Here is a 26496-nt window from a genome sequence, read left to right as displayed (position 1 = left end):
GAAGATAGAAAATAGACCAGTGGTTGCCAGGTGCTGGGGAGAATGGGGAATGGGGATCTCGGAACTCGACAGAGGGGGTAGGTGTGTGGTAGTACATTCACAATGTTGAATGTACAGTTGTGAATGTACTAAATGCCACTGAACTGAGCACTTTAAAATGGTTAATTTTGGGGCGCCTGGGTGGCTCAGTCAGTTGGGCGGCTGCCTTAGGCTCAGGTCGTGATCCCAGGGTCCTGGGATCGAGCCCCACATCGGGCTCCCCGCTCAGCGGAGAGCCTGCTTCTCCATTTCCCTCTGCCTGCCACTCTGCCTGCTCTCTATCTCTCTGTCAAATAAATAAATAAAAAAAAAAAACTTTAAAATGGTTAATTTTATGTTATGTGAATTTCACCTCAACAAAACAAAAAACAAAAAAAAGGAAAATTCCAAGGTTGCCCTAAGGACAACATCCCATCAACAGCTCACTGACAGCAGAAGTCAGTTAGGAGCAGAAGGGCACGCAGTGGGACTCTATGCTACAGCATCCACTCGTGAAAAGGTCATCCTGTATCTTTCCCAACCTATAGAATTCTAGCTGCTAAACCAAAGATGGACGCACCACCAAGAGGTTATCCCTCAAAAGAGAGTTGGCCTAAGGGTGAAGGAGTCTGAGTTTGGTCTCAGCTCAATGAAGAGAGCTAAATTATGCTATGTATCCTTGTCTCTGAAGTGGGGATAATTATGCCTCATAGGGTAGCTGGGAAGATCACGGGACACCCCACATGATGGAGCACACACAACATGATTTCCTTTGGGATGCTCAAAAAAGAAGAAAAGAAACAGCTATATAAATGACAGTTGGCAGATCAAGCCGACAGCCATGTCTGTCTACAGGAGGATGACAGGGGGACACAGACTGATTAAGGACCACCAAACACTGAGGGCCACAGAGCAAGTGGAATGTTCATGTACCAGCTCCAAACTGTTCACTCTAGCCATGAGCAAGATGCACCATAAATATCAAACGTTAAGTACAAGAGGGAATTTTGAAGATGAGACACTCTATATGTGACTGGTGCATTCATATTTGCTTTCCAATTTAACATTTCCTACACATAATCCCGGTTATAAAATTTAACAACATTTATCTTGAGAACAGACCTCACCTGTAACCAGCTTCCTTAAACACACACACACACACACACACACACACGAGATTCTGATTACATGATGGAATTCCAACCCAACAACATCATCAAGCGATAGCACTATCCATCTTGTCTCTCGCCCAGTTACTTTGTCTAAATGTTCTCCCACTTAATGACCTAGCCAGCCCCTTTAAGCTGGCCTTCAACTTCACCTAACCTCACAGCCCCATGCTAGGACATCAATCTTCCAGAACCTGGTCTGATTCTCCTTGAGTTTCTTCCTCATATGGATAGAACTAAGAAGCTCACATTTTTACACTCCAGAGACCCCATTCTGGTCATGTTAGCAATTCTGAAACAGTAACAAACATAAAGTTCGAACCTAAATGAAAAAAGCTTGATTTTTTTCCTTTAGTACTTAGGATATTTTGATCACATCTGTGGAAGATTCTGGCCCAGAATATGAACAGATATGGACACCAAAGCCAAGAGCTGACCTGCAAATCTTTCTCTTACTTATTCATAAGAGTCTCCTAGCTATCAGAGAATAAACAGTACCAGTCCAGAGTGGCAGGCTATTTTCTCATCTACAGTCCAACAAAGTGATTTTGACAAAGGCAAAGACAGAATGATCCCCCTTGGTCTGGATTACCACCAAAGAGTCTCAGAACTGCCTGATACATACAAAAGAGATGATTTCTGCTCATGGGGACCCTTTTCCTGGCCCCCCAACAGGGTAACCCATCAAAAGTAGTGTGTGCTACCTGCCAGAAGAAAAATGAGGCCATGCAGAAATGTTGGACAACTGAATACTTTTGTGTTTACATTTATGAACATCTGACTGTATAGGGGCCGGTGCTGCCGATCCTCAGTAATGCCTGTTACATTCCCTTTGCAGTGAAGAAGCTGAAATAAATGTATAAGGAATAGAAACATTGTGCTCTGCGCTGTATATAAAACAACTCAGTATAAATTATTTGTGGAGCAAGCTTTAAAACTATGCTTTCTCAAGGAGAAAGAATATTTCTTAGTGAAAAAGAAGACTGAATGAAAGAAAAGATAGAATATATTCTTTAAAGATTTTATTTATTTTAGAGAGAGTGCAAGCAGGGGAGGGGCAGAGAGAGTATCCCAAGCAGACTCTGTGCTGAGCGTGGAACCAGATGCAGGGCTCGATCTCACGACCCTGAGATCATGATCTGAGCCGAAATCAAGAGTTAGACACATAACCAACTGAGCCACCCAGGCGCCCTGAAGATAGAATATTTCTGAAGTAGTCAAAAAAGTGTTACCTACTGAAAGCATATGGATGGGAGGGCAATAGGGAGGTGACAAGGCCAAAGACCTAACTTGGAAAAACACTAAAGTACTTCTGCAAAGAAATACCAAAAGAGGTCAATGTATATAAAATAGAAATTGAAGGACCTGAAGATTAATATATTCACATCTTTAAGAAAGGAGTGAAATTCGAGGCCCTTGGCACATTCCAAATAGCATGGAACACCTTATATGGAAAACTGTTGCCTGAAATCCAAACAGGATCTGGGAGGCAGCTCCTGCTGGATGAGCTGCTTGGTGAGCTGAACTTATTAGTATGAGGTTTATGGGGCTTGACTGAAAGATAGAAGAGAAGAAAGATAATAAAAAAATTATGTTGAGGACGAAGTCCATCAGAAAATAGAAATATAGAGTCAGACTAAGAACGGGCCAAGAGAGCATTAAACACACTGTCTCTAAGAGAAGAACAAGCCAGGTGACAAGAAAGCACTGGAGGGGACGCCTGGGTGGCTCAGTCAGTTAACCTGACTCTTAGTTTTGGCTCAGGTCATGATCTCATGGGTTGTGAGATCAGGCCCTGGCTTTGGACTCTGTGCTCAGCAGGGAGTCTGCTTGGGGATTCTCTCCCTCTGCCCCACACCCACGCGTGTGTGTGCTCTCTCCCTCTCTCTCCCTCTAAAATAAATAAGTAAATCTTTAAAATAATAAGAAAAGACTGGAAATCTCAGATGACCGCATTTATAAAAAGTGACAGGCAGCTTTTCGGACATTTTATTGGCTCTGTTAGGGCAGGAAGAAAGAAGCCATAAAGTATTTACTATGGGGTCAATGAGAAGTACTGAAAATTATTGAAAATCAAATATATTTATTAAATGTAAGCTATTATCATTATTTTTGTCATTACCTTAAATGGCTGGGGAAAAAAATAAACCTCAAACTCCAGTATTTGACAAAAGCTCCTCGTAGATCATCTGTGTCTCAATTTCCTTTGTCTACACATACATTATTCAAAGCTTTGAACCACAGAAGAACAAAGAAGGTTATGGAACAAATCTCCACATGCTCAGAGTTCACGTGAAGTTGATGGCCAGGAAACATGTCTCCATCTAATCCAACTTCTGGAAAGGAATGGGACAGAGATAGATAGTGGCATTTGGCTATACACAGCCAGCCCTTCCTTCTCTTCCTTCTTTCAAAAGTACCTACTGAGCAGTGATCCTATCCCAAACTCTGACCCAAAAAGGCACAGGACACAATGGGGCATATTTATTTAGAAAAATAAATCCTGCCTTCAAGGAGCCTACAATCAAGCAGAAGGAGTAAGACAAATATGCAGCTAACATTGAACAAAGATAAAGTATTGCCAGGGTGTGAATAGCAGGGCTATACACCCACATCTTGGGCATGCGCAGCAATTCTAACAAACCAGCGGATCGCACAGCGCTAGTTGGAAACAGCCAATTAGATACTTTGGTAGCATGAATGTCAGCTGGAAAAGTTCTATCATTTGCTCTCTGAGCAGCTGAACATAATCTTAATACAGACAGAATACAGATCACATAGCCTAAATGTGACTTCAATAACTGGACAACGGTTTTTATTTCCCAGCTATATGTGGAGCCCAGCTGAATTTTTAAAAATCATCCTGTATAAACAAGTAAGTTTAACCACCGGCAATAACTCTTGTTCCTAGACGAATATTCCTGAAAGAAAAATTTATTCAGACTTTGAAGACAAATTGCTCAAATTGCTAGTCCTAAAAATCACACATTCATAAACACAAGAAGAGGCAGTCTGAGATGTTGGAAATATGAGGTATTTGGACAAATCCCTAAACCCCCTCTGTGCCTGTTTTCTCATTTACAAAATGGGGAAAGGGCAGATCACTCAGAGGGTGCCTGTAACAAAATAAGGTGATGCATGTGACAATCCTTTTAAAACTCTTAACCGTTATACCATTATATGTTCTCTCCAAGTTGCTGTTGCACGGTCATAAACATCTGTTCCTGCATGTGAGCTCTTGCTGGGTTTCATCCATTTCCTCATCTTCATATGGTGTAAGATGCATAGGTTTAAAATTTAGTAAACTCAATATTCTGAAGCCTTTAGAGCTGTTTCCAATTGAAAGTCATCTTTTTAATGTCCACTGAAGGGAATTTACACTGTATTTATGGCCTGGACATAATCATTACCTTCCGATAAAAATGACTCATTAAATAAAAAGTAATTTTCACCAATGAGCTCTTAGGATATATTTACTTACTTATGGAAATCCAATAGCCTCTTGCTCAATAATTTCTGCATTTCTCAGTACAATTATTTGGGGTTCATATGTCGGTTCAGGAGTTGCCAAATCAGAGCAACTCAGAAACACTAAAAGACAGAAAACAGTAACAACAAACACCCAAGTGAACAAAAACACACTTTACTATCCAGAATGAGAGATTCTAGGATCCATCTGAGAAAGAGAGAAAACTCCTGATCTTTAGAGAAGTGAAAGCATAGCAAGGCTAGTGTTTCCAACCTCTTTATTAAGAATCCTATGTGCCAACTAGAAATATTCCCCTGCAACAGAAAGAAACCTTCAGGCCATCGACTCAAACCTGGTTACCAAACTCTGCATCTTACATTAGTACCTGAGGTCCCCAGAATGATTCACTTTTTGCCCAAGAGCCAACCCCATATGCATGTTCCCGACATGGGTTGCTTCCCCACTGTAGATCTGTCTGTCTGCCTGAAAACAGAACTGCCTGAAACAGTATTAGACAAAGCAGACAATTTAAGTTTAGGAAAGGGCTGGAAATTTGACCTCACAGCTGGAGAAACTGCATTGTTTTGAACAGAACAAAAGAATGCAGAAGCCTCTCTTTCCCACCCACCCTTGGCTAAGTGGCCTGGCCAGTCATTCCCAGTAGAGAATTTCCAACATCCCAGAGTTCACACGTGGAAGCGAGAGTACCAGGGGGCATCGCTTTGCTCAACACGCCTGCCAGGAGCCACAGGGAAATGGTTTGTATTTGCTCATGTTTTTAATAGCTCCCTAATATTTTATAATGGCAATGCTACTGTTTCTCATTTCAGTGTCTAATGTTTTAATGTTGGGTTTATTTATCTTACCCAAAACAACATAATAATTGTGGAGTAAAAAAACCACTTTGGGAAAAGGAGTGTTGTTTGCATATGCTAATGACTTAATTTAAAGAGTTCTGTAACTAAAAACGGAGGATGTGGGATTAAAAAAAAAAGTGCGCTTTCATCCTTGCTTCAAATGTGAGGTATGATGTTTTTAGGTCAGTAAACAACAGAATTTAAAATACTCAGTTGTAAAACGCCATAAAGGACAGTCACCTAAAAACCTCCCACGTATGAAATACACACATAGTCAACTCTGACATCAGCCATTCTAGTAAAAAGTGATGTTTCTTACAGCCAAGCCAGTAATCATACCTTTTGGTAACAAATATGGTTAATGATGACAACCCATAACATAAAAAACATCTTCTGAATCATCAAGACAGCTCTGAGCAAAACAGGACTCATGCTTACAGGTCCTGAGTTCAAGGCTCCCTGACCAGCTGTGGGCCATGGAAAAGTCACTTATCTCAGTAAGTCTCACCTTCCTTGATTGTCATCTCAGGGCACTGGGCTAACTGTGCCCCAAAGAATCCATCAGAGAGTTTTTATTTTTTAATTTTTTTAAAGATTTATTTGAGAGAGCATGAGTGGGAGGGGCAGAGAGAGAGGGAGAGAGAATCTCAAGCAGACTCCACACTGAGCATGCAAGGAGCCCCAACGCAGGGCTGATTTCACGACCCTGAGATCACGACCTGAGCCAAAACCAAGAGTCAGATGCTTAACTGACTGGGCCACCCAGGCATCCCCTCCAGTGCTTTCCTGTCACCTGTTCAAGTCAAACTGGATTGAACCGTCAATCTAGTTCAAGCCCCACCCCCACCACCCACCCCTACCCCTGGCCACTCAGGAGGGTGTGCACACATGTGTCTAGGTACAGGAGAGGTTGAGTGGGGAAGGATCCTCGTCAAGGTGATCCTCATCCTCAACAGCTAAGGGAAGCCACGCTCTCCAAGTTCTATCATTTACAAAATGATGGAGTCATTTCAAGTGTGATATTTTCTCTTTCTTTTCTAAACTGTATTCCTACGCCCACCTAGGGTGTGCCTCTATGTATTGACTACATAGTATTTCAAAAAGGATTTGAGACATTTCTTTAAATTATGTACAATCCAAAATGCCAGTGTTTAGTATGGATCACAAGTGCAGCACGGCATAATTCCTTGCTATTTGTCACAACTGTTAAAGAACCAAGTACGTACTGCATGCAAACATTATGACTTTTTTTCTCTTAGTTTAAATAAACTCCAAGGTAACTAGACTTCTAAGAGAATCCAGTTCAATTATAATTTAACAGAAAGTATATTAAATTACTGTAATTCCTTGAAAATCCATAATTTACATATAGGATGTGTATGTATTTCCACTTTTCCTACCTGCATGCCTTATCCTCCCCATTAGAACGGAAGTCCTCTGTGCTCAGCAGCTAGGACATCACACCTGACACAGCAGATGCTCAATCCAATAGGTTTAAAGACAATACAATTGACGATAACAAAAGTCCAATTGCTATAAAACAGGACTCAGAAAAATGGGACTCCAGAAGGAAGATGGGAAATAAGTATAATTAATAAGAGAGGGGGCAGCAAAAAAGTTGTTCCTCTTGTGGGGTAGGCATGCTGGAGTTAAAGGAAATTTGAGATGGGGTACATTTATATTAAGCCTTTTGATTAACTGGAAAATACTTTTATTTTTATTTATTTATTTATTGTTAAAGATTTTATTTATTTATTTGAGAGAGTGAGAGAGAGCATGAGAGGGGAGAGGGTCAGAGGGAGAAGCAGACTCCCCACTGAGCGGGGAGCCCGATGTGGGACTTGATCCTGGGACTTCCGGATCACGACCTGAGCTGAAGGCAGTTGCTTAACCAACTGAGCCACCCAGGCGCCCAACTGGAAAATACTTTTAAACAGGAGACTTCTGCATTTAACAAATCTGCATTTATAATAATTGTGTTTTTTATTTTTTTTAATGTTTTATTTATTTATTCATGAGAGTCAGAGAGAGAGAGAGAGGCAGAGGCAGAGGGAGAAGCAGGCTCCCCGCCTAGCAGGGAGCCCGATGTGGGACTCGATCCCAGGACCTTGGGATCATGACCTGAGCCGAAGGCAGATGCTTAAACATCTGAGCCACCCAGGTGCCCCAATATTATATTCTGCCTACAGTTAGTTCACAGTGGTTTTTGTTAGTCACAAAGAGTACTTACCTAAGTTTGTATGTGGCAATCAACCGAGTTTGCTCCCCATTTTTATTGCCCTCTTGCACGTTGAAATAACCAGTTTATGAATCTAAAATTCCTTCAGGATGTTATCTAGAGGTCATCTTAGTGATGCATTCTTTGGAATCCACTACTACCTGTGTCACTTTCTTTCTCCCTTACTTGCATGATTTTTCCGCTTAGCACTTAAACCCATCTAACATATTATGTATTATACTTATCTTGACTATTACCTATTTCTCCATTAGAATATTACAAAGAAAAGGACTCTTGTCCATTTGGCTCACTGGTCTAACTCAGGGCCTAGAACAATGCCTGGCACATAGTTGGTGCTCAATATATATTATATATGCTATAACATAACTTATGACCTATCATATCAACCATATAACATAACTTATATGTAACATATATACTACTATATTGTTATATATGTTATTTTATATAATGTATTTTATATTATAAAGTGTATTATATATTGTGCATTTGTTTTATTGAATACATTTACTTGGTCTATATTATATGTTCATTATATGTTATATAATATACAATGTATATTAAAATAAATGATTGTATACTGCAGATATTCCCCTTAAGCTCCTAGCAACAAAGGCACATGAGAAAATGGGATGCCCAGAGTGGGGTGAGGGTGGCATTTTTCTGGGAGGGCCCAAACATGCAGACCCCAGGAGGAACATATGGTCAGGACAAGAGCAGGGGCTGTGGAGTAAGGCAATGTGAGTTGAAGCCTGGCTCTGTTACTTACTAGCTCTGTGCAATTGGGCAAGTTATTTAACCTCTCTAAACTTCAGTTCCCACATCCATAAATCTAGGATAATAATAGTACCTGCCTCATAAGTTTAATGCAAGGATTGAGTACGGGAAACAGCCTGCAGAGTATCTAGCAGAAAGCAGACTCTGCTTAAGTGCGAGATGATAGTGGGGATGGTGCTGATGAGGAGGATAAGGAAGGTGATTATTACCCTGTGACAAGGAGTGAAGATGGGAAAATCAGTTCTGCAAACAAAACTCTCAAAAAACCCCCACCTCTAGCTCCTCTTCTACCTCTCTCTGCATTTCCAGCCCATGAATTCATGCACACGCATTTGATAAAACAGCACTTAGATGTCCCAGGCTCACAAGAAAGGAGAGATACTAAAAAGACGTTTGCCCACATCAGTCGAAGACTACAAAGTGCAGGCACTTTCCCCTTGTACTTCTAAGCAGTCCAGGGCCAGAGAAACAGGAATCATAATGCTTTGACAAATCAGAGCCTTTGGGAAATGTGTCATTTTGTGTAGCTGAGTTTTTTCTAAGGAGTTGAGCATCTGCCCAGGGAGGCATCACAATTTCACGGGCGGAGTTTTGCTTTGTTTAGCTTTTGTGATTTTGATGAAACATCTTACCCCCAATACATTGAACTTCTCTGCCCAGATCCAGTGGGTGTGGTGGCAAGATTCACTCAGCCCAGCCCGCTCCACTACCCTCGGGCTTCAGCTTGTTCCCTAGCTTCCTGACAGGAATATCCGCTGCTACAACAGAAAAATGAGTGCCCCACCCCCCACCCCGGAGCACGGACTGGTAAGAGAGACTGTGCCAACAAAGTCCGGGCTCCCCTAGTTGACCAGGAACACCAAGCACAACCCAGAAGAGTGGAGTTAACTCCCCAGGTGGCGAAGCTGATCAATAAGAGGTCAAAAATGGGAAAAAGCCAAAAGAAGGAAGGCTCATCCTCCCCTCCAACCCCAAGATGCAGCGTTCCTATGTGGCCTCCCTGGAGATACATGCAGAGACTGAGAAACATGCTGGGGTTTGTTATGAAGCTGTAGCCAATTTAATAATGTACCAATTTATATTTGGTCTCCCTTCCTTCAGGCCTGGCTTCCTTCCCTGCCCCTCACCCGTGTTCCCCTGGGATCGCACCCTTAATAAAACATTAGCCTGCACTGTAACTTTCGCCCCAGGCTCTGTTTTCTAGGGAACCTGGGCCTCTACAATGATTGGGCCTCTTCTATAATGATCAGCTATTACACTGTGTGGTAATGAAGCAATGGGCTCCCTCTGGGTTCCAGCCCTTAAGGAGACACTTAGGGCTGTTTATCCAGAGTGTCTAAAGTGTACTGATTAAGAGCTCAGACTCTGGTGCTGGCCTGCCTCATTTAAATCCCAGCTCTCCCAGGGCTGTGAAACCATGGACAGTCATTTAAAATCTAGTTTTTGTTTCCTCATCCATAAGATGTGGGTAGTCAGGGCACCGACCTATTGGAATCCTTGTGAGAAGTAAATGACTTAGTACTTATTTAATGCCTGGCATACGACAAACACACAATGTGGGTTAGCTACTTATTCTTCTTGCTGTCTGATTACAGACAGGATTAACAGGGTTACTTCTCACTGTTGTTATGAAGCCTTTCTTACATCAATATCTCTGCTTTGCAATTTCTAAAATACTGTAGGATAGGTATCAGGAAGTCTAGCTTATTAAAATTATGTGCAGAGTAAAAGTAAATAAGGTCTGGGCAAAAAACAAAAACAAAAACAAGAGTTCAGGTATGTCAGTACAAATTCTTTTTAAAGGCTATTTATAAGGTCCCCAACAGCAATTTTTGCTTCCATCCTAGTTCTTGAATGTATCCTACCAAATTATGAAGTTCTCAGTTAGCAAGGTATTATTATATATATATTTTGCAGTCATGCCATGTGACCATGGAATATCGAATTCTATTAGCATGAACACCCTTGGAGTGTCTATACCATCCTACTTCAGAAACAAGAATTTAGTGACCCATAAACGCAATTCTCATGCACTCCAATCCTGATTATTTGCCCTCTAGGCTAAAACTACACACAGATAGGACTACACCTGCACTTTTCACAACTAGAACAATGTTTAATGAACTTGTTATCCCAAACTGAATCACTGTGTTTTCCTGTCCAAGCTCATTCAATTTAGCCATGTGGTAGAGATTCCTTTAGAAATGTCCTCAAGGGATGAGAAAGACACAGATTAACTCTACCCAGGTCTGAGAAGAGATGTGTGATCTGCATGAGGGCAGGTGTGACCTTTCAGGAGAAGACTTGAACTTTAAGCTCCATCCCCACGACCTCATTCAGGATCTCAGGGCCTCATCCTGGCTTGAGTCTGTTATATGATATCCCACGGATAGAATTCCCTATCAAAGCTGACCTCAAGTGAATGTGTATTTTCAATAATTACAGGGCTTTATCAGGTTCCTGATAATGTGGACATGATGATTCAGCAAAACCCCTCAAGATTTAGGGGAAATCCCCAAGTCATGCTTTTAGTGTACAGATAATGAGTCTAAATGAAAGAACTCCAACAGTTACTAGGATAGCCCTTAGAGGCCCTTTTTATGTTTCCAGATACTGGTGTATCATACTGTTGAATTCCCAAATGGGTGTTATAAAAGAGAGTGAGCCCAAGGAACAGTGCAATTCTCTCACCAGCCAGCTACTCCAAAAAGGCAGTGAGCCCAAACTTCTTGACCTTGCAGATTTCTTAGTCTCCAAGTGCTGAATTTCCAGAACACTTCCCTGAGATACTTGGACGCACCAGGGAGCCGGATCCATTCACATGCAGCCTAGGTCTTGTATCCTTTGCACTGTCCATCTGCTGGTTCAATAATACCCTAGAGGGATAAGGACCTTAAACCTGGGGCAGGTGTCTCTGGCACCACTCTTCAATTCAAGGACCAGCCTTTGAGGCCTGGTCCAGCTCAGCCACTTCCTCCATTGACCTTGAAGACTTACTTCTCTCTGAAAATATGTTCATTTACTAGCAGTGCTAGGCAGATGCCGATCTAACATGAAGCTATCAGACTCCAAGCTTCCAAGCCCCAGGGAAGAACCTAGCAATTTTTACGTGGTTGTACATTTTTATACATTTTTTTGCAAAAGTAATATATTTCAACCACAATAATTTAAAACTTCTCTCTTTCCCCTCCAACTTCTCCTCTATTACATTTTGCATCATCAGGTAGAATGGCTGCAGGCATAAGGCAGAATTGAGTTAAGGATACATTTAGTTTGCATTCACTGGCATATATTTACATGGTTCTCCATCAATTCCAGTCATAGACAAATTGTTGTTAGCTGTCCCAGTGCAGGAATGATTTCCAAAAGCACTCCTACTACCTACTGCACTGAGAGACCCAGCACTGTAGCATGGACATGAAAGACTAGAACTTATATTATTATATGAACATATCCTGTGGTGGTCAGAATGATGACAACCATTACAGCCCGGGGGAGTTGCGGGTGGGGGACATGGGGAACCAAGCTCAAATGTATGGAGCCAGAAGCTAGTTTGTGGAAAACTCCCCAATCATTACATATGTACATTTGTAACTGGAAGACTTGGTTCTTACCTCCAGAGTCAAAAATGAAAGTTCTCTCCTGAAATGCAATGTACAAATTATAAACACACCATGCTTTTTTTCTTTTGTTGATTAGATTCCCTGAAATGGACATTACTGGACTCTTTTTGTTTACAGAGCACAGACAAGTAACAGTATTAGCAGCAAAGATGTCTGTTAGAGCTCATACGAGAAAGAAACTCAATAGAGATTTTTTTCAAATTTGACACCAATGTAGAAAATTTACATAGCATTACCAATAACAAGCCACAACCATGGACTAACATGTCTAAACTCTCAACAATAAAAAACAAATTTCAATCAACCAGCACTGGAGGAAAACAAAATAATCTTTCTGTACTTTCTATAGAAACAATTGCAAAATTGTTGTCCCATGAACAGGCAATCAAACCAAAAATGTAACTAAAAAATGTAGGAGAAAGAAAGTATTAGAGAGGTAGGTTAGGAATTTAATCAACAAAATATATTATTTTTCTGAGTTTTGTGATATTTGTGGTGTTTCCTGACTTTTAAACTTAAGAGTTGCTGTGAATTCCTTCCTCGGTTCAAACAAATACAGTAATTTTGTAGTCATAAACTTTTATGCTTTTTCTCAAAGCAGGCACCCAAGATAATACAAGGTATGTACTTCAAGCCTCACAAAACCTGGATCTGTTTCCGGGATTGGACATTCCTTGACAATTAAGCCTGGCTTATATATCATCATCAACTCACTTTAATGCTCCGGTTATCTCTCATACTGTCTTGTCTCCAATTGGAATTTGTAAAAATCATCCCATGATGCCAAAGGGTGATGCTGGGGCCACAATAAACATGATGAATGGCAAGCACAAGGCACTCACTTTGTCACTTATGCTCCACACAGTTTGTAATTACATGCTTTTCTGTCTTCACTGCTAGCCCTTGACTTAATCATCTGTGCATCCTTTTTAGTGCAAAGTACCCTGCCTACAGGGAATCAGTGAACAGCATATGTGGGAATGAGGGAAGAAAGAGGTGACAAGAAAAAAGAAAGAAGGGAAACAGAGGGAGAGGAGGCAGACTTTTTAGGAAGCAAGTGGAGAAAAACTATGAAAATTATTTAAGCTCTATTTTATAAGATCTTGGGGGTAAACCACATTATGTTTTCACCATAATATCTTTTAGTTTGTGTGTATGTGTGTGTGTGTGTGTGTGAGACACCTCAATTTTTCAGCTTAATTCCTTCAACTTTTATTCACTTTTTGACCCAAGACATTTCATATTCAATATGTTATTTTAGCTCAGTATTATTCTCACCAGCATACTGCTTTTTAAAAGCAATGAGAATATTAACTATGTTATGCAAATGAAAATGTGAATTTAATCACAAAGAGTGGCCCTAGAGGAGCCACTAAAGCCTCCAACATCCAAAGAGAAAATTGGAGACTCCTATTATATTCAATAATTCGTATACCGGTGCCAAGAATTTAATATAAATTGAATTGAATCCTACACACAACTCTTTGTAGATTCTGTTGATAAGACATGCTTTCATAAAAACCAGCAAGCTAAAAATACAGACTACAGCCCATTTTCATTTTCATTTCATTTTCTTTTCAATGAAACATTGTGAATGCAGTGGCATCACATAAATATTTATTGAACCCTACAATTCTTCCAAATGTAACGATAAATGACAGTATCCTTCAACGTGCACACAAAACACCTGCAAAAAACATTTTTTAGAAGACTGAAATAAGATGCAACCTATCTGAAATCAGAACCACTAATAGATGAAGTAATCATTTGATAGTCTTTGTAACCTCTGCTTACTGGACCTCTGAGGTTTTACTCTCTGTTAACCGAAGAAATAAAACCAATTCAGTATCACTCGGCACTGGGGACCCTGACACGAAGGGCCAGGTAAGCCACTGAAAACTTCCCTTATTGATATAAAAGGAAGACGGACTTCAGAGAAAAGAACCACACAAGTTTTCAGGTTGTTGGCTTGCCACACTATTTGTACTTCCTCTTCATGGTGGTCATTATTTTTATCATTTACTAGTTGCACAGGGATAATAGCAGCTCAAACTTGATATACAACGCAGACATAATTATAGATTTGGGCCAACAATCCTCTACTAAAACCTAAAGTGCCTTCAGCCAACAGTTAAGAAAAGGTCAAGAAGAAGGTACCTGCTGAAAAGAGTCATAAAAGCACGCTGTTCATTATTTTCCAGAAGCTTCTAATCGTCTCTCCCACCTGGCTCCCACTAAGTTCATCCGAATGTTGTGCAGTGTTCAGGGCTCCTCTGGGAAACATTATTTTTCCCTTAAATAATTATGATCCAAAGTCTAGAGCTAAGGTTAAAAATCCAGAGCCAAGAAAAGTTTCTGCTGTCACTTGATCATAACTTCATTCTTCTGGTCCCAAGCGCAAATTTTAAGGGCAAGCGTGGGCCAAAATCCAATGAGTCTCTTTTGACTTAGATAGGGGGAGGTAAAACTATCGCCTTGAAAATGAATGAGGATGGAGAACGCCTTTTAGTCTGGAATTGTCAGGAATTGCACCAAAGCCGCCAAAAACCATCTGTCTTACTCCTCAGCTTGTCAAAGAGGAGTTAAGAGGCAAGTTTGGGGAAAAGAAGCTGGAATGATTAACAGCCATCCATAAGATAAAATAGGATTTCTGGCATCTCTGAATATAAGAAAAAGGAAGCTTGTATATTATTACATTATATAAGAGATGTGCTGCTATGGGAATCACCCACCCCTTTAAATACCTGGGTTAGCACTAACAGTTTCTGCAATGACAGAAAGCTCTTCATTTTTCTCACAACACAGATTTTCCTGTGCCTAGTTTTCATTCCCCCCTCTTGACCCTCCAACGATTAGAGACTACAAATAAAAGAGTACTGGACTCAGCACTAGCACTAGTAAACAACTCTTCAGTTGAACTAACTAAATAAAAGCTAGTCAGTTGTAGGACTTCATTCTTTCCTTGGCCACCAGCTGAAATGTGTCCTTCTCCCTGTAGAAGATCAAGGTAGAGCATCACAACATCTGAGAGCTTGAAAGATCCTGGTACCACACCATCCAGCCAAATCCCTCTTCTTCCCATGTCTGGTGGGAGAGGGTCTTCAGCAAGGCAAAAATTGTCTTCTCATTGTAGACCATACATGGAAAGTATACACTAGATAGAGACACAAAGTCCCTTGGTTTCACTTTCTTTCCTTGCAAAATGAAAGCAATGGATAATTATGATCTCTTTACTCTTTCTCCCAGACTCTGGTGGAATGTGCCAACACATAGGACAGCACCACAGAAATGGAGTTAATAGGATTTGCTGGAAAACATCGGCCTTACAAATATTTTTAAACTTAAAATCTGTTTTAGAAATATTCCCATAAAAAATATTTTATCAGTCAGGGTCCTGACAGAGAAGAGACTCCCAACTGGGTCATTGAGAAGCATGTAATCAAACAGACTATTTACAAAGGTGTGGACAGGGTTTAGAGAAAACGATGCAGTACTCCAGAGTTGGTAACAGTGGAGAACTGTTTCTATCCCTAAGAGGATCCAGCCAGACCACAGTAACCAGTATGGAAAGAATCAAAAGGATAAATACCCTGACCTAATTCTCTTCTCTACATTCTCAGTGGCAGAACTGACAGATGTCAGGGAATAAAGGAGCCCACAGGCCAAGGAACTCAGGCATCTGGACACAAAGCAGAAAGAAGGGTGGAAAATGGATCTGGAGAGGTAAATGGGAGAGAGCTAGCACAGATACTGAACACAATTACAAAGTTACATTCATTTATTGTTGGAACAGCATGTTCACTGAAAATAATAATTAGCTTTACAGTGTTTAGTAAGTATGAGATGCCTCTTTTGGGTGTCTGTGTGAACCCAAATGTACTGTAGGTCTCCTAAGCCTTTGCCGGTCATACCAAAACATTTGGAATAAAGAGAGCATCCTCTGCTTACATGTGTTGGAGAAATGCTGCCTGCAGCTTCAATTTATAGAAAGGTAAATATAAATGCACATGTGTTGTGCATGTGAGCTCTCTCTCTTAAGACACCAGATGTGTGAAAAAGAAAGGACACAACTGTGCCCACCTCGTGTGATGCCAGAATCAGACATGGGTAGAAAACATTTCGCAAAGAAATTGGCACACAGACAGCGCTCGGTGAATGGTAACCACGGCCACCACTGCCACCAGCATCACCACCTGCAGCTGCCTCTGACCTCTCGGATGGCCCAGGAAACTTCCCACCGTGGAAGGCTAAGTCTTACACCTGTAGCTCTCTGATCACTAGTGCCCGGCCCTGGCCCTGCACACAGGGAGCGCACAATTAACCTTAGATGATGATACGGTGGTGAGAAACATTTGGAATAAAGAGAGCATTCTAGGCTCGCATATGCTGGAGAAATGCCTGCTGCAGCTTCAATTTAAAGAAAGGTAAATATGAATGTATGCTCTGCCAGGCTGTATTAGTATGCAGGAATTATTCACTCCTCGCCATCCCTCCACAAGAGAAATATTCTCTGCCCCACCTCAATGTTGAGCTTGGCCCCATGGCCCGCTTCGGCTAACAGAACGTGGGCCAGGTCTGAGCAGGGGCTTTAAGAGGTACCACACACTTCCATCAGCCCTCCGGAGCTTCTGAGCTACCCAGACAGTGGGTACTCCTTCAGCCTGGGTCCTGGAATGGCTAGGCCTGTGGGGCAGGCTATAATTCAAACCACAGTTGCATCTTCGACTGTTCCCCCCGACTTCAGAGCAAGGAGAAAAACTTTCCATAAACCACTGAGATTTTGTAGTTGTCTGTTATGCAGAAATACCACACACACTCAACAAAGTTACTAAGGCATGCTAGGGTGGCAAAGGCAGGGAGCTCACGTGAGATTTGGAGTCTACTGCACTCAGTCCCAGTCCCAGCTCTGACAACTCCCAGATGTGTGACCCTGATTGAACAAGTCTCAGGAAACCCTACCTTGCTGGAATTCCTGTGACAATCAGAAACAGCACCCCCCAAGCACTAGCACAGTGCCTGGCACAAGACAGATACTTGGTAAATGAAAGAAATAATATAATTAGCAGTAATGGATAGCCAAAATATCTTCCCAATTATCCACGATGCATTTGCTGAATGAGAAGCCATTTATCCCAATTAAAATATTTCTTTTAACTTCAGGTAAATAAAACAATGAAATCATTGCTCAAGTTTGCAGCCTACAAAAGAATCTAACAGAAAATCACAGTTTAAAAAAATACAACCTGCTCTTTCTAAACCTTCTAAAACTTCTGAGTAGTCAAGAATATGAATTCCTGTTGTGTCAGAGAATAAGAATGCATTCTTTGTGAAGGAAAAATGATTAAATTGCATCTTCCAGACTAGTAATTTAAATTGTGATCAAATCCACTGTAGCTGGGGGCCTCCCAGTTAATCCATTTACTGTGAACATTATTAAACATTTATTAAATGCCTGTGCATGGTAAAAAAAATTTTCAAAGGTAAGGTTTTATTCGCTGAGCACCCTCCCCCGCAAAAAATCAAGAACATAAAAACTACTAAATGGATTGACTACTCCCAGTATAAGCAGCTTCACAAAACAGGAGCACGGCAATTACTGAAGCACAGAAAGAGATTTTTGATCCATTGGGAAGGCATTCAGAAAACTATCACCACCAATGAATAATAGAAGATTTATTTGGATAATAAAACCTGACTAGAAAAGAAATTTATAAAATACGAGCTCCATTTCCTGCCTTTCAAAAGAATAAGGAAAAGGACTTTACAGAAACGATATAATCTGGTAGGCATTCTCTAAGGAGCCCAAGTAAGATTTCAGGCTGGTGTTTCCGAGCCCCATATAGAAGGAAAGCTTGGAGGGCTTAAATGAAGATCCCCCTGGGGCTCCTACCCCACACCTAGTGACTCAGAATCTTTGGGGAAAGGGCCCAGGAATCTGCATTTGTTAACAAACTCTCCAGCGATTCATGAGCTCTCCTAAGTTTGAGAACCACTAGACAATGCAAGCCATTAAATAATCTTTGGCAGCTGACTTAAAGATTCTTGAAAGACAAAAAAAAAACCAAACAAGTTGAGTCCATCCTATGCCAAAGGACCACATGAAGACAGCAGAGTCTGGACTTGAGACTCAGTAATGGCTGCAGGGCTAAAGAGCCATTCATTCTGCCAGCAGATTGAGCCATGATTTGCAGCACTTGGAGGCAAAGAGCTGATGGACACTGCCACAGTAATGCAAGCCCGACAGCACCATGGTGATGTCTTCTCCTGTTGGACATACATTTGCCAAAATTCTCCTCAACCCCAGCATCCGGCTGGCACAAGTCCTGGCGATCATTCCTCACCAGTTTTCTGGGCTTGCAAATTAAAATATACAGAAGACAAGAGGGGAGGAAGTCAGATGGTTCAGGATATTATTATATGGAAATTCTGAACTTCATAAAAAATGTCAACCTCCAGTCCTACAATGTACCTAGAGAAAAACAGCTTTGCTTTCTAAGAGAAGGTAAAAATGATATGTAAAGAGGGTAAAAAAATTGCTACTACAGTTTTAAAAAGTAAAAATCCTCTGGGGAAGTAAATCAGAATGTATAGTGAGTGCAAAGAAAGGGGCAACAGGTTAAGACAGAGGAGACAGGTGGGTTCTAGATACATCTATGTCCTCCAGTGGGTATGTGACCTCACACAACTCACTTAGCTATGCTTTAACCTAAAAGAGTTAATGTTTATCAGAATGAGCATTTTAAGCCACAAAGCAATGTCAAAATGTAAGTGGCGTTATTATCATCCACAGCAAAATTTATTTTATACAGTCCAGAATCTAGCAGAACAAAGTCAAAGCAGTGAGTTTTGGGGGTTTTTTTGTTTTTTTTTTCAACAGAGGCAGAGGATATCAAACTCTTGGAGTCAAGAATTATAACAGAAGGGCGCCTGGGTGGCTCAGTTGGTTGGGCGACTGCCTTCGGCTCAGGTCATGATCCTGGAGTCCCTGGATCGAGTCCCGCATCGGGCTCCCTGCTCGGCGGGGAGTCTGCTCCTCCCTCTGACCCTCCCCTCTCTCATGCTCTCTCTATCTCATTCTCTCTCAAATGAATAAATAAAATATTTAAAAAAATAAAAAATAAATAAAAAAAAAGAATTATAAAGAAGCTATATCATCAGATGAAACTATACACACATTTTCTGAAATCACACCCAAGATGAGAACAAAATACCATGGTACAAATAAGGAAAATCTAGGCCACTCTCACTGGTTGTTCCTGCTCTTTCCTGCACCAAGAAACACCAACATGAAACTTCCAAATAAAACCAACTCAATGTGGCTGATGCAGTCCTCTACGTAGCAGTGGCTAATGAGTCCATCTGACACCTTCCTGTTTGGCCTGCCTTACCCACATCCACCCGAGTCCCGAGGAGAAGCTTCTCTCACTGAAGAGCCATGAACAATGAGATGAGGAGGAAAAAGGAAGGGTGATTAATGGCCAGTGCCATCAGTCAATGGACTGTAAGGGCTTTGAAAACTGTTTAACACTTATTGCCTAATAGATTTTAGATCAACACCAAATTCAAGTGTATCTGGAAACATGAGGAAGCCCATATGTGTCTTTAGGTGGGAGATAGCATACTATACTGCAGTTACTTTGAGCTGAGCTTGAAACGAGGCTCCAAGTTATCTATCTTCTCTGCGTATCAGTTCACGACTTGATGATTATTAGTTCTACCTCCTGGGGCAGTTGGGATCATTAAACAAGACCCTACTATAAGTGTAGTGCCCACCTTAAGTATTGCATGAGGTCATTAGTGGTAGCAAAGTATTAGCACAGAGTAGACACTCAGTAAACATACTCCCCTTCTCATTCTGTATTTCAAAGATGAAAATATACTCCAGTCGAATGAAAAATGATACATAATAAAATAGAGTGTGTGGCCAAATCAGATCCTTGACATTTATCTTTTCCTTCATTATGGCTATGGAGACCAATTTTACAATTTACACTGGCCATAATTAAGGCACGTGTATATAAAAACTATAGTGTAAATTTGCGATGGTACATACAGTTTTGTAACTTCCATCCAGTAGTTAATACAATTTCTCAAATCCTTTTTCCACCACTATAATAATACCCCCCCCACTACCTGTTTTAATAATCATTATCATCACTGGGAACAAAGCACCCTGTGTTGCAGAAAATGAGTTAATACATATAAATGTACCTTGAAAACTGTGAACAGCTAATATTACTATCTACTTCAGAGTAAAGAAGACACAGCCCGTGTTGAGATGACTACAATCTATAGAAAATGCACAGTGTTAATCAAAGAACACAACACACACATAGGCACATGTCCGTTTAAAATAAATAACAATAACAAGAATAGAAAAATGTGTGTGCGTGTGTGTGTGTGTGTGTGTCTGTATCTATGATCAAAAGTAAATAAATAGGTGAGGGACAATGAAAATACTGGGGCAATTTTGCCCCACATTTTAAAATGTTTCTATAAAACAATCAGTTTTATAAATAAAATCTTAAAATCCATTTTTTATGAGTACAATCCACAACATGCCCCCTCCAGCCTCTCATGACAACACTGCCATATATTAACTGAGTATCTCCAGTGCAAATCCCTGTCGTTCAAAGGCCAGATGTGCCTGTGAAACATGAAAGGCCAAGCAACTGCTGCAAAACCACTTCAGCAAAGCTTTACTGGAAAGGGAAAGATTGGTGTGTAAGACCCATTTGAAAATCCATTTCACACTTCTAATTTAAAGCCAATTCAAATGTAATTTACTTTATCAGGGCCCTTAACTTTGTGAAGGTCAGAAGTGTAATCAACAGAGGTGAAAATTACTTATGCTTATCAAAAGATAACCTGGTAATAGTGCTGAACAAGAAAAACAAAAACCAGGAAACAGGACTCCCGTTGAAAACCATGGTGAGAACCACGGTATAACACATCTTCTTACAAACCAATGCATTCTGACATAATGCTTTCACTTGAGTCATCTCTGCACCAAATGCAAACTCATTTGTCATTCTATTTCAGTGGGAGAAGATTCCTTTTCTTCTCCAATGTTATAATTCGGGAGATGGGACACAACACTTCTGGCACAAACTAGTGAACTTACCGCTCTCGTCATCTATGTTGAATCTTCCGAGACCACTGCCGTCCCTGATGGAGTACTGGATCTCTCCATCCCTCCCAGAGTCGTCATCTTGGGCAGCCACTTGCAGTACACTTGTTCCGATGCGTGAGTTTTCTTTTACAGACCCAACAACAGCAAAGTCTGGGAAGTAGGGAGTATGGAGGTTTTCGTTGACATCCACCACCTCCACTTCAACAAAGGAAACAGATGACAGAGACACTGGTCGCCCTTTGTCTTTGGCCCGAACTGTGAGGTTATAGAACTGCTGCTTTTCATAGTCCAGTTCTTTGCTCAAGCGAATGGCACCACTTGCTTTATCTATTTCAAATCTCCCATTATAGTCATTGACCAAAGAATAGCGCACTTGACCCCCTAGCCCAAGATCCGGATCATGGGTCTCCAGCCAAGCAATGACAGTGCCAATGGGGAGATCTTCAAGAACCTTCACACTGTAGCTACTGGGAATGAAAGCCGGGGAACAGTCATTGACATCATCCAAGAAAACCTTAAGAGTGACAACCGAAAACAGCTGATGGCCACTCTCTGCCTTGTCTCTGGCTTCTATTTTTAAAGAGTAGTTTGCTTTAGATTCCCGGTCCAATTGGTCGGCTACATAGACGATTCCAGTTGAGCTGTTGATAGCAAACTGCTGCGTATCCGTCAACACTGAGTAAGTCACTTCACCATTAGAACCCAAGTCTTTGTCTCTGGCTTCCACTTGAATTATCTCAGTGCCAATACTTGAACTTTCGAGAATGTTAACTGAGTAACTGTCTTGGAGAAAAATTGGGCTGTTGTCATTAGCATCTTCCACATTGATGGTCAGCAACCTCCATGAAGATTTTTGTGGATTACCTAAGTCATAGATGGTGATATTAAGGAGATAGAGGTCCGTGTGCTCTCGGTCCATTGGCAGAAGGACTTTAAGTTGCCCTGTCTCCATATCGATATTAAAGCAACTGTCCATATTCCCATCAGATATTGTAAACAGCACCTTTCCATTGAAGCCAGAGTCGGGATCATAGGCTTTAATCTTCAGGATGTTGGCCCCAACGGGCAGATTCTCCTTCACAGCCACATCAGAAGGAAATGACTTGTCAAAATGTGGTCCTTGCCTATTAACTGAATAAAAGTCAAGAAATCCATCTTCCAGGTTCAGTTTCCCATTTGCTTTTGCCTTAATGAGTAGTTTCTCTGCCAGCTTTTGAGCCACACGAGTTTCTCTGCAACTGAAGCTCTTTGAAGACACCTTCCCATGTAGGACTGAAATGTTAACAGACATGGGGTCCGCAAAATTCTCTCCATCAGTTGCTGTAATCCTGAGGGCAAAATTACCATTTTTGATGCCAGAATTCATCAATGACTTTTTAAGCTGTAAAATACCGGAGTCTGGGTTTAAATAAAAGAAACCGAGTTCATTTCCAGAGATGATTTTGTACTTTACAAGTTCAAGTTCATCAATATCAATTGCTGAGACAGCTGTGATGTGACCCCCAACTGGAAAGTCATAGGAAATAACTCCCTGGCAAGCCACTTTCTCAAAGAGAGGGCTGTTGTCATTGACATTTCCTATTCGAATAGTCACATTTACTTCACTTTCATGGCGGTATGGCGAACCCCAGTCAGAGGCTCTTACGATGAACCTGTAAGTTTCTGGGGAGGATTCAAAATCCAATTCTTCAGTTGTGCTAATAACACCTGTAAACTGGTTAATGGCAAATGGTAACAAATTCAGACTGGCAATACTATAGGTGATGTACCCATTTTCTCCTTTATCCTTATCAGAAGCCGAAACCATCAGAACACTTGTGCCCACTGGGACACTTTCATTCACAAAAGCATCATATACCGGCTGCTGAAATTCTGGGGTGTGGTCATTCGCATCTTCTATGCCAACGGTGACTTGTGCTTTCAAATCTCCTTCCTTGTTTGTCACTCCCAGCTTATAAACCTCCTTCTTAATAGTATTCAGTGGCTGTGCTGTGACAATCAGACCTGACCGAGGATTAATTTTGAAGTACTGTGCGTCCTCACCAGGAGATAATTTGTATTCCACATCAAGCGGTTCAGGACTTAATTTTACTATAGCAACCACGACACCAGGAGGGGAGAATTCACTAATGCTCACATCATACATTTCTTTTTCAAATCTAACTGGGATGGTGTCTTTTTGGGGGTTGGCAATGTGGACGATCTTTGCTGCTGAAAATTTCTGAGGTGACCCCTTGTCTTTTGCTTGAAGAGTGAGGTTGTAGCCATAAGGAAAGCTCCCCCAGTCGACCTTCTTTCTCTCCTTAATCTTGTACTCGTTCATCCACCTGCCTTCCTTAGCCAGGAAGAACTGATCTAGAGGATCCCCAGCCACAATGGAAACAGACTCAATCTCTCCATTGGCCCCCTCATCTAGGTCATCGACTGTCACCACAGCATATGTCGGCTCTTTGTCCAGCGAGAAAGGAATGTGAGTGACCACATGGAGAGTTGGAGCGTGTTCATTTACACGTTCAATGTGAACATAAAGCTTTGCAGTACTGCTTACTCCATTGTTTCCGTAGAGTTTCATCCCCCGGTCCACAGCCAAAATCTCCAGATCGTATCTATTCTTTTCATCATAATTTAACCGCCCACTTAAAGAGATGACACCACTCGTGGGGTGAACTGAAAAGAGATCAACTTTGTTTTTAAAGTAGTAGTAGAATTCTCCATTGGAGCCGATATCGGCATCTGTGGCGGTCACCTGGGCAACACTAGTCCTTAAAGGTGTGCTTTCTGCTATTGTAACAGAGTACGTTGTGGGTGAAAACAAGGGTCGCAGGTCATTCATATCTAAAACCTGTATGTTCACTTTGGTCCATGCTTCCAGATCCTCTCCTCTGACAGAACCTTTTACTACCAATAAATAATTGTCCTGAATCTCCCGATTCAATATGGCTGAATTGCCACCTTTAGTTCTTATTCTGAGGAAACAGAAGTCTGCAATGATGACTTCCTCTGCTTTGAAGAAGCCTTCCTCATCTCCAGATACAATTCTGTATTTGACATCCCAGGACAGATCTATTAAGGTGATGCCCATTCTACCCTGGCTGTGGACGTAGGTCCTTGCGGCTGAGTTCTCACACACGGTAGCATTGTACACAGGGTGCGTGAAGTGGAAGCCAAGGGGCCCGGTCCCCGGCAGCCCCTGGGACACCGTGGCCAGAAGCTTGAGAAGCAGGAGGATGAGGCAAGAAGGGGGAGGCCGTGTACCCACACAGTATCCCATAGTTATATCCATCGTATCATACCTCCATCCTGGAAGGGGCGGGGGGAGAAAGAGAGAGAAAAGATAAATTAACCTATGGGAAAGTGGGAGAAGGTGTAGGAACTCGCTGCAATGAAACAGTGCTTTTTAAAAACTTCATTATAAAACCTTCTTACCAAAACATCAATGCAAGAAAAAAAAATTAGAGACCTCACCATACTAGATGGCAAGGAGTTCAAAATCACTAGGATTTAACTTTGCATTGTTTGATTTTTTTTTAAAGATTTTATTTATTTATTTGTGAGAGAGAGAATGAGAGAGAGCACATGAGAGGGGGGAGGGTCAGAGGGAGAAGCAGACTCCCTGCCGAGCAGGGAGCCTGATGCGGGACTCGATCCAGGGACTCCGGGATCATGACCTGAGCCAAAGGCAGTCGCTTAACCAACTGAGCCACCCAGGTGCCCGCATTGTTTGATTTTTATAAATCACACTTTTACACTGCTGCTGGAATTGTTCATTGGTACAAGATTTCTTGCATTCTGAAGGTCAATTTAGAAATATGTACTAGAAGCCTTAAAAAAATGCATCTACCTTTCACTTAGAATTACCTTCTAGGCTGTTACCCAGTGGAAGTAATTAGACAAGTGTACATTTAAGGTACAGTTTAAAAGACAAAAGAATTGAAAAGATACTAGCTGCCTATCAATAGAAAATCAAATAATTTCGTTGACTACTACATCAAAAACTAATAATGTACTATATGCTGGCTAACTGAACATAATAAAAAAAAAGAGAAAAAAAGAAAATCAAATAATTTGCAGTGCATTCATAAAGTGAAATACTTTGCAGCCATTAAAAATAATTATTTTTAGGGGCGCCTGGGTGGCTCAGTTGGTTAAGCGACTGCCTTCAGCTCAGGTCATGATCCTGCAGTCCCGGGATCGAGTCCCGTATCGGGCTCCCTGCTTGGCAGGGAGTCTGCTTCTCCCTCTGACCCTCCCCCTCTCATGCTCTCTCTCTCTCTCATTCTCGCTCTCAAATAAATAAAATCTTTAAAAAAATAATAATTATTATTTTTAAAATGTACATTTTCAAATGTGGTAAGATGTAATGCTGAGTGGAAAAAAGATCATAAAACAGTATGGGTGGTTATGATTGTATTATTACTTAAACATCTCAATGCACAAGTGCAATTTTACATTTAAAAAGGATTAACTGTGTTGTGGGATCTGGGGGATTATTTGCATTTTCTAATATTTTTCCAAGTAATGTTGTTCATCAATGGTTATATAGTTACCTTTATAACTTTTAAAGAAATGCTTATAAGGCATTATCAACTTTTGTTGTGCTAACTTTAAAACTGACCATGATTTATACAGAATCCAATATCATGAGGCTGAGAATTCAGGCCCCTAGAAGCACACATGACATAATTTAATTCTGTCAAACTAGTCACCATTTATCATTAATAAATGATAAATTTATGGTGTCTCTATGTGGTTATCTCCTTTCTGGTTTTAAATTAGTTCCAATTACTGGCTATCAGCTGAAAAATCTCCTACAACAGTTTAACATCTTAAAATATTATCAATTGTTTTTGTAGTTTATAAAACACTTTTATACCCAGGGTTGGCAAGGCACACATTATTTTACCCTTTTAATAGATGCAACTAGACAACTTCATTCTCCTAGTAGCAGAGTCGGGATTAGAACCCAAGCCCTCTGCACACCCCTCAAGGCTTTCTCATTTCTTTTTTCCAACTCTGCCTTACAGAAGACTCTAAAGCCGATTTCTGGGCACACATTTGCTTGGTTCCAACTGAGGATGAAATATGTCTTGCTGCTGTCATCTGTTGAAGCAACTCAGGAAACGGGAGTAGCAAGTAGAAAGAGTACAGTTTAATATAGGGATTTCCTAAGCAGAATAGACAGTACAAATGAAAAGTGGAAAGATGAGATAA

At 41.0% G+C, this 26496-nt stretch overlaps 1 protein-coding gene across 2 annotated transcripts in view; it reads right to left on the bottom strand.

Moving 5' to 3' along the window:
• Nucleotides 1-24568, bottom strand: part of FAT3 (FAT atypical cadherin 3) — a 508513-nt gene extending 483945 nt beyond the window's left edge. For both annotated transcript variants that reach the window (XM_044919382.1, XM_021679088.1), the window contains exon 1: nucleotides 21277-24568. In XM_044919382.1, the coding sequence (XP_044775317.1) occupies nucleotides 21277-24568 (3292 nt within the window). The remainder of the gene's footprint in view (nucleotides 1-21276) is intronic.
• Nucleotides 24569-26496: the final 1928 nt, after the last annotated feature.

This window comes from Neomonachus schauinslandi, chromosome 11 (assembly GCF_002201575.2).
Source record: "Neomonachus schauinslandi chromosome 11, ASM220157v2, whole genome shotgun sequence".
NCBI classification, from domain to species: domain Eukaryota; kingdom Metazoa; phylum Chordata; class Mammalia; order Carnivora; family Phocidae; genus Neomonachus; species Neomonachus schauinslandi.
Note: the sequence above shows the minus strand (reverse complement) of the source record. Positions and strands in the feature narration are given on the sequence as shown.